At 37.0% G+C, this 12,035-nt stretch overlaps 1 protein-coding gene across 2 annotated transcripts in view; it reads right to left on the bottom strand.

Moving 5' to 3' along the window:
• The window catches only part of POU6F2 (POU class 6 homeobox 2), a 315,511-nt gene that overhangs the window by 254,022 nt on the left and 49,454 nt on the right, over window positions 1-12,035 (bottom strand). The window contains exon 2 of one of the 2 annotated variants that reach the window (XM_086468248.1): window positions 2,586-2,757. In XM_086468248.1, the coding sequence (XP_086324374.1) occupies window positions 2,586-2,757 (172 nt within the window). Of the gene's footprint in view, window positions 1-2,585; window positions 2,758-12,035 lie in introns of those variants that run through there. The other variant, XM_086468249.1, reaches the window with a different exon arrangement.

Below are 12,035 nucleotides of genomic sequence, written 5' to 3'. Positions count from 1 at the left end.
CGTGAAATACTGCTACATCAACAAGACACTCAAACATCAGTCATTCATTCCAACTAAATCAGTACACGATTTTCACAGATTTTCAAACACGAAAGCAGCAGTGTAGAAAAACTTTGTTCTCTATGGACCTGTCTCCTCCTCTTGACTTTCTAAAACACTCCTCCCTGTCCTGCTTAACAGATTTGGGGCAAATCTTCACACAGCTTGTATTAAATGTTATATTGTAAAAAGAAAATTAGTACCTCTGATCACACAAAAGAAAGTCGGAGGAGAAAATTGTCAAACTACGCCATGACATGTCAGTAAGTCCACAAATAATTTCATTTCAGAGATTGCAGAGAGAGGCCCAAAGTATGCATTCCTAACATGTTATTCATAACATTAAAGAGAGAAACAGTTATAGGATAATGCTCCATATTTATGCATCAAAGCTTTAAACTAGACTATACTTATTTTAAATGTTTACTGCAAATGTATCTTAAGGGATGCCTCTGTGACATAAAGGCTAATCATCTTTATTTTAAATTTGCTCGGTTTGATCCTAAAATATATCAAAATAGCCCACTGTCCTTTCTGTTATGTTCTCAGAGTTACTAAAATCAACTGACAAGGGCTGCTGCTGAAAGACTCATAGAATCTGTCATAATTGTAGCAGAACCTCACTAAATGGTACATGAGTTCATACTGAGGCAGTTGAACTAATTCACCTACTTTTGTTTACTTGGGAACATCTTTTTAGCAGTGTAAGAATGAGGCTAGCAAACACCTTACACTCACCAATAGAAACAGCACAATATATTAATTAATTTTTCATTAGTGCTTTTAGGGACCTAAATTACACTTGCAGTTCAGAAGGAGATAAGATATTGTTGCACATCATTTCTGTATCCCACATGGCAACTCCAACAAAAGTGTCTGTGTCTATTTCACTATTACTGCAGAGCATCCAAATGACAAGGGCTCAAAAAATATCGTGCCTTTTATTACAAAACTTGCCTGATCTACAAACAAACAGACACTTCACTACCCTCAAATTAAAAGTCCATTTTTCTTTTTATATATGCCTTGTAATACTTAGTAGATGCACCCTAAACATTTGAGTAAATGAAATACGTAAACACAGCTGAAGGTATTTATACTACTCTGTATAACTACTAGCCCTCTGGATTTTAGATGTTACAATTCTTTCCTGGATAAAATGGACTAAAACAATTTTTATATGCTTTTTGAACATTCAAACTGCTAATAGAAATTATGCTTTCCATGGAAACAAAGATTAATAAGAGGGTGCTTAAAAATAGATACGACATTCAGTAATGGTCATTACTGTAATCCATAAATTGAATTTTAGGATTTTAAAATTATTATTATTTTCCCATATCTGCAGTGAAGTTGTTTAGTAAAACATTTTGTGCTATATCTTTTAGTAAGGGGCAAAATTTTAAAAGAAAATTGCATGTATTCTTTTGTTTAAAAAAATCTTGCAGTTCTTACTGTAGCTGGAATACTGAAATCTGAACACTGCTACAGATTTCCTTACAGATTATGAAATCAAAACTTGAATCTTAGAAAATAGGCTCTCACCCTCTCTGCCTTAAAGCTGCATTCCTTTTAAACAAGGTTTTTTCCCTTCAACTTCCACCTATAGGGTCATGTAAAATAAGGAAATGCTCCATTTCTGTTAAGGTTTGTTTCAAGTCACAGATGGAAAGAATTAAAAGAAATTCCTTCAGGAGAGCAGTCCCTCTAAACCCAAAATGTCACTATGTACCATATAGTGCTGCTCCAGCTCAGACATCTATCAACATCTATCACTCAAGCACGCGCTTCAACAACTCTGCTCCCTTTTTGTGATTAGAGATCAGAGTTGCTTGAGTTGGCTTACAGGGTGTCATCCATTTGAATGACAGATGTCTGTGTTGGAGTGCCACTCTTGCTGCTTTTGTTTTGATTGTGAAAGGTTACATTTATCTGGTACAATTTAGATTATTTAAAAATAAATGAAAATTCAAAAGGTAATTTCCTCTTTGCACAAGCTTTAGAATAAATATTTAATTTATAATCTAAATTCCAAAAACATTAGCTTCTTGTGCAGTACACTTGGTAGTCTTTGTTTACTCAGTACAGAGTGTTTTCTATGGGAATGTTTCATCTCTCTTCAGCCTGCTTTATCTTTACCATACAAAATGATAACTTTTCAGTTTAATCCAGCCCTAGCAAAAGCTGGTAGCATACGAGACACATCAGCACCTAACGCAGTATGTGTTAACAAACTACTCCAAGAAAATTACCATATCCCCCCCCCATTTTTTTTACATTAGAGACCATGGATCAAAAAAGAACATAAAATGTCTGCAACTTGTGTAAAATAAGCTCATGGTTGACAAAAGTTTTCAGGAGTGGTGCTGTCTTTCTGGTAACCAGTTGCAATGGGAGCAGAGGGCTGTACGCCAGCACGCTCCAAGCTACTCCTTCATACTTACAAGAAAATTGTGGGAATGAGGAAAAAAAAAAAAAAGAACGGGGGGAGATTGCTCTTCCGGACAACATGGTAGCAGTGAAATGAAATACCTAGACAGACTTACCGAAGAGCTTGCTGGGAGTGTCCTCGCTGTCATTTGATTCCACAGGCGCAAGCAGGGGCTCATTCAGCTCGTTGTCTGAAGTAGCTGCCTTGTCCTCACCTCTCAACTCTGCATTCATTTCACTCCGCAGTGACAGCAAGGGCTTACTGACTTGTCCAGCTATCATTGGATCCTAGGATGGGGGGGAAGGAGAAAAAAAAAAAAAAAAAAAAAAAGAGTAAGAGGAAAAAAAAAGTGGCAGCTTTGGTGTGCGTATACTCTCTCTTCCACTCCCTCTCTCTCACACACACACATACACACTCTCTCTCTCTCTCTCTCTCTTATCTCTGGCTGCTCCTGCTGTTATTGCTGGCTGCAGTCAAGTGAAGAGCTATTACAGATCCAATGAGTTTTCCATTACTCCCCACCCTATTAAAGCTCAACTAGCATGTGAGAGATTCAGGATGCTTTGGAGAAAAACTTCTATGAAAGCAACATAACCAACACAGCTTTAATTGTGGGATGTGCTTTTTTGTGTGTATGTTTTTACACCTCACCCTGTCCTTAACATAGTAAGAAAAGACATTCCTGTATGCTCCAGCACTGTGGAAGAGGAGCGCCCTGCGAGCGCTCCATAGTGATTTAAAGAGGCATCCTCAGCTGTACATTAACAAAATCAAATATACAGATTCCAGCATTTCTATGAAAATACATAGCTGCAAATAGCCATTTCATTACATATATTCAACAGAGACACAGATTTCTTCTAACTGTTCCTGTCTTTGGGATACTATGCTCCAAAAGTCCATAAACACATACGTACATTTTTCTTTTGAAAATAAAAACCACAGATACCATTTTCTTAAAAGATAAAATTAGGGAAGATACTTACGCATACAGTTTGCAATTATTCTTGTGTTTGCGACATTATATCCCCCATAAAACTTACGCATATATACAGACATTTAAATTTTTTCTTGATGATTTGGATGTGTTTTATCTTCTGTTCATTGAGGACATTTGGGGGTCAGGCATTATTTCCAAGCACATACTATTATTCCGTTTGCAAACTAGTAGGCACAATATCATGACAGCATGGAAAACAGTAATAAAAAAACCCAAACTAAAAAAAAAAAGGAAAGGAACAAGTGACCTTGTTGCGCTCTCTGGCAGCTATTTATTGCAAAGTTCATGCCTAAATGGTTCTTATGCAGAGAACAGGTGACCAGCGAGCAAGTAGGTTGGTTAGCATGTTCCCTCTGTCCCGTCCTTACATTGGTCGATGTTTGCCTATGGGTTTTTTAATGTATTCATGTCTGAAAAGTGAATTTGATATGACACATGATAATCTATGAAAATGTTAATCAATACAAATAGTTTAAGCTGTCATCAAATGCACTTCTTTAGTCAATACTCATATCGCTGAAAACAATGTCACTGTCACCAGGGCTTAATTTGCACAGCACTTAAATATTGGACTCTGTGCATCAATGCACTCCTCTTCAAATACTGTAGGTAAACACATTTTCTCCCTATTTAAGGCTGAAGCACTCAGCACGCATTTAGCTGAGCCGAATCCTCCCTTTTGAATACCTTGATAGGTCCACTGGAGGGCAAAATTAATACTTAATTGAATCTCACAGTCATCAAAATAATCAATACTTTTTTATTATTTATTCTTTACAGTCTGTTGACTGTTTCAAACCTCTGAGGGAATGGTGGAAAGGATTCATGGCTTTGAAACACTGTCATTTAACAAGGTAATTTTCAGTGGGGCATTAGGGGTTGTGAAACATATAATAAAACAAAAATGGTGGCTTATAATAGGAAGAAAGAAAAGAATTATATTTCTGCCATCTAACAAAACAGGATAAATAAAAAGCAAGTGCGAAAGGGAGAGGGAGAAAGGAGGGGGAGAGGGAGAGAAAGACTGTCTTTTGAAGGGTTTTATCATATCAAGAGCAGAGCTGAGCTTTCATAATGCTGACATTTCTCATCCTGACAATCCTAAACAAGTGGAAAGGATGAGATCGCAGATATCATCTTTCATCACATTCCCCAGCTTAAGAACCAACATGACAGCTTCTCTCCCCTTTACACTGTTAATTACTAAATAAAATACTGCTCTCTGTCAGCATTAGATTATTGCAGATAGCAACCACAAACATTACTCCATTGTTTTGTTTTGCCTTTTTTTTTTTTTTTTTTTTAACCAGTGATACCTACCTTGAACTCTTCAGAAAATAAATTAGGCTTGTGTCTACATATTGTAAATATATGAAACATAATCAATTTAATCAATGTGGTCAATCCATGTTATTGTCAGGCTAAATTGCTGGTGATTTATTAACATTTCATTTACTGTATTTATTAGCCAGCAACAATCTGAACATTTCTCAGATGTTTCTGTGGAGGAAACAGAAGTTAACAGATTTCTTTTACAGATGCTGTAAAAACACTCTGACCTGTTTTGCCTCACATTCATATTGCATTATGGACAGTCATTTACTGCGGCAAAAATTTTGGTTTTTTTCTTTCATATACTAAATAATGTATTTTAGCAGGTTTTACAGCTAAAGGTCACTGTGAACACAAACAGCATTGTTTCAAAGTCTGAGCTGCTGCCCTCAGTTTCAGCTGTTCAAAATTAACATCAAGAGTGGCTCTGTAACAAATGTCAATTAGGACAAAATTTGACCCTTTTCATCAAAGTGATTTGGGGAACTAATCCTGTCCACAGAGCTACACTGCTACTCTGAGGACTAACAGCAATTTAATGGAGGATGCCGAATCCGTAGGACTCTAGATTAAAGTCTAAGCTGCCAAATTTTGAAGTTGAATATATGAAAAATGGAAAGAAGAATAATGCAGGAAATGTGACAGCACTGGGAGAAACCTCAGCCCTTAGATGTCAGTGAATTCCCAGCAACTTCAATGGGGCCAGGATTTTGCCTGTTATGTACACCAATTATTCAGCCTCATCCTAGTACTTTGTTCAGTTCTGGTTAGCCCATGTAAGAAACATACATTGGAAAGAGATGGGCGGTAAGAACGATAAAGAGATTGAAAGGACTGGGAATGTTAACAGAAAAAAGTGAATAAGAAAAGCATGATCGAAAGTATACAAAATAATAAATGGCAGGGAGAAAATGTAGATCAGGAACTATTCACTCTATCTCATCTGAGCAGAAAAGGGGCCTTCCCTGAAATGGAAAAGTCATAAATAATAAAAGATACTTTTCCAAATGGGAAGTGGTGAAAACGTGTGGAACTCATTGCTGCAAGATGTCTCTGAGACCTGCACCACAGTAAGTGTCACAGTCACTCACATGGCTGGGCAGACTCCTAGCAGTGAATTTAAAACAGCTTTGCAAACACAGAGCCAAGGACTATAAAAACTGAAATAACATAAACTGCTGCCCCTCACTCAGACAGTACCAGAACCTGTAGTTAACCCCCAGGGTAGCGCTCTCTGTCAGGTGGTGAATGAATGACAACTTTCTCTGTAAGCAGAGGGATTAGGTACTGTCTAAAATTCTAGTCTACAAGAAGACTAAATAAATCACTTAAATGATGGGTTGAGGGAAGTTTTGTCTCCTTCAAAAACACGTTTTCAAAAAAATGGGCATTTTTTAACTTCAGGTTTTCTCCAGGCCTTCAATTGCTTTTTGTACTTAAGAATACATCTCTTCTGCAGTGGATTATGCATGATTAAAAATTATTATTTTTACAATAAGTGTAATAAATCCTAATTCCAGTGCACAGCAAGTGGCCTAGTCTGCAAAATCCTTGAGGACCGGAGGAATTGTTTCTATATTTCCCAATAGCCTCCCTAAAAAAATCGGAAAACACCTGGAGTAGTTGCTATGCCAGCTGCAGGCCCAGCAGTCTTCTCCTCATCCTCTGCCCGTTTACAAACCCCCACCCAGAGACAACCCATAGCATTGGAGAGGAGGCATTGAGGCAAGGAGTTACGTACACATCTTCAGCAGATAGTGCCATCAGGAAGTGTTCTCCTCCCTGCCCTGGATGTCTGTGAGTTTGACACTCAGCATTTGCTTTTTGGAAGGTGTTAAAGATCAGGTTACACTTTGCGCTGTAAAACAGGATCTTCCATTGACCGACAGCCACACAAAAGTTTTAGCTTTTCATATACAAAATCATAGAATTGCAAAGTCTAAGAAGGCATAAAAACCAACAAGATGAACTTTGTGAAAAGGGTTTATGTTCTTTAAGTAAGCGACAAAGGTATATAAAAGGAATACAATGCTTCAGAATTTCAGATGGCATAACCAAAAGAGCAGAGTTCTAGTTATGTGAGAACTAAGGAATTACAATCCCCTTATTCAAAACATACTTGTATATACCACACATGCAGTGACAAATTTTACACGCATCTCTTGCAGATACTTATATAACTCGTCATCTATTTCTTGTCCAACTAGCACTAGTATTTCCAGACTTGCCTGTTTCTATGAGATTTCACTGACAGTTTTGTGTAGCCAGTGGTCCTGCCTGCTGTGCGTCTCCCTTAAGGGTGGCTTATACCTCCTGTAATTCAGCTGCAATACCTGCTACACCTCTGTTAAGCTCTACCACTTCTAGACGATTTAAACAAGTTATAAGGCTTGATTTAACAGTAAAAATCATGTGGATTTACAAATGCAAATTACAGTTCTGGTTACATACCCTCTTTTAGAAGCCAAAACCTTTACCACCACCTTATCTGCAGCACTGTGTGAAGTGAGGAGAACACTTATTAACATGTTAGAAGCTTTGCTTCTGCACTTTAAGGGCGCAGTTTCTAAGCAAAACTATTTGGTAATCAAAAACAGCTTTTAAAGGAAACTATATGTTTTTTGTGTGAAACGTGCCCTAGGCAGAAGTCTAAAAGTGGGAGAAGTACTTTTATCCTTAATGTAGGACTTGGGCTTTATAAAGGCACTGGTTTAGCCACTGCTTTAAATTTTGTACTTACTGCATCATGAACAATTACTTTAATTAGGAGAAAAAGTAAGATCCTTTGTTTTGCATTTTATTTTGCCCTTAGTTTGAAGTTATTTTGCATAGACTTTATTTCTCTGGCTTAGATGTGCTTCACATTCTTTTTTTGATTTTTTTTTTCGGGGTTTTTTTGGGTTTTTTTTCCAAAATATGAAATAAACCCTGCTTCCCCTCTAGGATTCTGATCTGGCACAGACTTCTGTTTGGGACACATACAGTGCATGTTTGAGCAAACACTCTGAATATACCTCAAATAAACATACAATTTACACTGTTCATACATTATTCTAATGACTATACCAAAAGAGTACTCAAATTATAGATTTTTTTCTAAATTTTAATCAAGAGACAGAGCACCATCAGAACATTGGATAAAGCTATTCTAAGACACAGCTTATAGGTTTTGAGTGAGGAATATATTAGAAAGACTCTACTGGGGGGAAGGGTTGGATTTATTTGGTGTCAAGTAGCAGTATAATGTAAGATTATGTTCCTTTTAAGAACTAGTCCTTCTTCCTTCTCTTATTGCTTCAAGAGGTATTAATTTTTTTTCCATAAATAGCAGTTTCTCATAGACAACCTTCTTTGGTTCTTTCTTCTTTAAACATTGTTTTATCTGCTGTCACTAATGTGCTGATATTTCCATCCCAATCGATCCATACTCTGGTTTATGCAGCCTACTTTGAATCAACCTTTTGTCCCCTGCTAGCCACTGACCATTGCTGCCTGCTGGCTGTCACTTCCTCAGAAAAAGTTACAGATAAAAATCTTCTCATTTTCTTCACAGCCACCTGTGCCACCATCCTTAGACGGATGTTTCTATAAGCAAAACAAACAAAAGTGCTGATATATGATCATTGATCTCCCTTCACTACTTTGACCTTGTACTTCTATTTACTGCATTACATATTTACTTATGTTACCTATATTACTCATATTTAACTTACTAAAATCTTCAGTATTGCCCCTCCCTCTTACAGCAAAAAGCTGATATATTCCCTGTTCTTCTCACTCAATATGAATATTATCACCCAAAACAGTCTCCACTTTTCTTCAGTTAGAACAGTATTTATTCTCCTTATGAAAATCTCTGTAGCAGAAAAGATAGTTCTTTTCTTCTCCCTTTTCTCAATACTAGTGCGACTTTGGACATTATATTTTTGCACTGATACTCATCTTCACACCTAGTGTCCAGGTTGCAGTTAAAGAACAGCATTTTCTAGTTAAAAATAACATAGCTAACTAACCAGTGTCTAATTATACTCATGTTATTAATAGTACTGAAGTTAATCAACAATTTAATTAATAAGCACCCATGTGCTTGCTTTCATTGAAATCTTCTCAGGTTAGACAGTAATGCTAGGATGGTCTCTTTCATTTATTTACTTAATTTTAAGTCCTCTGGAAATTGAAATTGTTAGCATAACATAGCTTCTGACAGAAAAGGGGATTTTCAGAAACATAGAACTTTTAATTGGGAATTTTGAAGTTGAATGAAACTTGATTAAACTAAGTTTTACAGGGCAATGCCCCTTGAATTGCTGTGCCTTGAGACTGAGATACTACAATGTGTTTTCAAATCGTACAAAACCCACCCCGCTAAACATATTTTTTCCCCACTATTGAACTCTTCTCCCTAATGAAAATGTTTCACGTATTTCTTACGCCTACTGAGAGCAAGCTGAAAGGTTTACAAGGGAAGTCCTAGACAATTTGTTAGCTAGGTTGCTCTGCAATGTGCTGACTAGAGGCTGCACAATAAGAATATGCACACAGCAGCTGCACAGTAGTAAACAGCTAGGTCACCACTTATTTTGTAATCAACTTGAATTTATTGTTCTAGATGTACCCCAGCGGTCATGCTGCATGTTTCAAACAGGAAAGGCAGGAAAACGATGTTGGTTTCACCAGAGAAAAAGCAAGGAACAACTATATCATTGTAGGAGACTGCTGCACCTCTGGTCCAGAAAAGCCATTTCTGGAACTGGCTGGGAAAGAAAGATTCACATGTATGAATCCAGACTTTGTGTTTTTTCTGGCCCATGTGACACTTAGGAATCACCAATGCCAGAGCGCACACAGCGTAAAAGCCTCACTCTAAACATTGCTTTCAACTCTTGGAGTTGACCTTGGTGCTTCTTATCCAATTATTAGTCTGATTTAAGAATCATTCTGCTCTTGCTGCAAATCATTTAATCTTTAGAGTTTTCTACCGTGTACAAGGTGAAGATACATCAAACTTTCCTCTACTAATTAATATAACAAGAGTTGTAATTTTGGCCTTGGCCCAATTAGAATGATTCCCCATTTAAATGACATTCTGGTTTACTGGAAAGGAGTTTGTTTATCTGTGGGCATGTACCAGAAGTTTGTATGCATATAGAGGTCAAGACCCAGAGAAGCTACCATACTCCTCAAAAGACATGATAGATGTCACAGCACACAGCCACCAGGAGAAACAGCAAGTTCTGAGAGTGGTGGGAGAAAACAGCTTTCTTCTAGTTAGAGATTCTTGCAGCCACACAAAAGCCGACCCCATGTTTGAGAAACCAGAAGGTCAGGCCCTACAGATCATGACAGCACAAAGGTGGAACAGGCAGGAAAGTTTTTGACTGGGGCCAACATGGTTGAATAAGCCTTCTAGAGACTTTCCCACTCATTTTATAGAATCATTTAGGTTGGAGAAAACCTTTAAGACCACTGAATCAAGAGACTTCCTACTTTTCTGCCATCTGGTCTCCTGAAAGGAGATGACATAGGAGAGCAATTAAATCTGAAATTAGAAGATGGTTCCTATCAGGAGTAAGACTTTGACACATTTTCTTCACAGAAGCAGTGGATGATTCCCACTGCTCTGTCAGTTTTATTCTGTAGGGAGCCATGTCAAACATAAGAAACCATCTCAAAAATTACAAGCCTATAAGAATATCTAGGGTGTTCTAAAACTTGTATACTGTGGGACCAACTTAACAGAAGATTTAAAAAAAAAAAAAAATCCTTTATGAAGAGGAAGGCATTGTCTTCCATTAGAAAAAAAAAGAACATTTCTATAAAGGTATTGATCATTTTTAGGGAAAAAAAAATCTACCCTAATGTAATAAATACATATTTTAGCTGTCTAAATGATCCTTGCTATCAGAACAAAAACTTCCATTCACCCTGAACATGATTTCACATTGCGTTGTTTCAGTCTCCAACTCTCTGAGCACCTAAAGGAAACACGGTTCTGTTTACCAAGTGATTGCATTATCTTCATGAGTGCTCTTTTGTGAGCCTGGCAATTCCATAACTTGCCTTTTACTTTTATTTTTTTAAAATATATTTACTTAATTTCTATTTTGAAGGGGCCTTAAGCACAAGGCTTCTCTTTCCAGACAATCTTGCTGCAGATGTTAAAAAAAATCCTTCTAGAACCTACAGCATCCCCTAATCAATTTAACCCTTCTGTTCTCCACAAGGAAGAACAGGCCATAAACGGCCTCTTTGGAACTAAGAAACACCATAAAATACTGCATGGAATAGTCTGAGTTAGTCTTTCCCAGGTGAAATATTGCTCATCAGGATTTCAACCACAAAGCATTCAAGTGACACTAATTTGAACAAATCAGAATTTAAATATGGTATTATATACAATTTTTCTATATTTTCATTTGTCAGGCTTTGTCTACCATGCATACATCAAAAACTACTTTGGGGGAAGAAGCCCCCAAAAGCCAAAATTCAGTTAAAGTTGCCTTTTTTTTTTTTTTAGAAAACAGCACGTCCAGAACCACAGCAAAACCAAATTTACAATAGTTTTTGCATGTTGATCACGTACAAGAGAGGAACTTAACTTGGCAGCATAGAAGGGTCTCACAGTAATCGAAAGAGACTCTCTTCTCTTAAACAAAAGCTTGATTTTACGTAACATGTCAGGATTTGCAAGTTGTAAAACAAAGAAACCACTAACTTGAATTTTTGAAAAGCGGAGCACAGGTTAAATAGTAACCTAGCTCAGCAGTTAATTCAGTTACTTGCATTGGGTCTAAAAAACCCAAATCAAGATCTGTCTGTAGCCAGTCATGGACATGGTCTTATCAGGGAATACTTTTCCTATGATTCTCCTATGCTGAACTCATCTGACAGCAAAACCTGCTGTTATAACTGCTAAACGTACTTAACACCACAAATACTGCAGATCAATAATGTTATGCTTTTTACATTTTCCAAGCCTTTCCCATTGATAAATGAGTGCAATTTTTCTTTAATCATTACAGAGGATCTTCAGGGTTACTTTTCTTCATACTAGGTCTTCATCAACACCTGGGTACCACATCTTTCTTTTCACATTGTTGATTACAATATACTAATTTCTAATTAAGTGTATCCCAAATTCAACATGCCTTTAACTATCACACAACTTCACGCTTCTGACGGAATTTGCATCAGAACTTGGTTTTGAGAACCTGAAGCCCAAAAGGTGCTTCA

Source organism: Leptosomus discolor, chromosome 7 (genome assembly GCF_034619465.1).
Source record: "Leptosomus discolor isolate bLepDis1 chromosome 7, bLepDis1.hap2, whole genome shotgun sequence".
Lineage (NCBI taxonomy): Eukaryota > Metazoa > Chordata > Aves > Leptosomiformes > Leptosomidae > Leptosomus > Leptosomus discolor.
The sequence above is the reverse complement of the archived record's forward strand: the minus strand, read 5'-3'. Positions and strand labels throughout refer to the sequence as shown.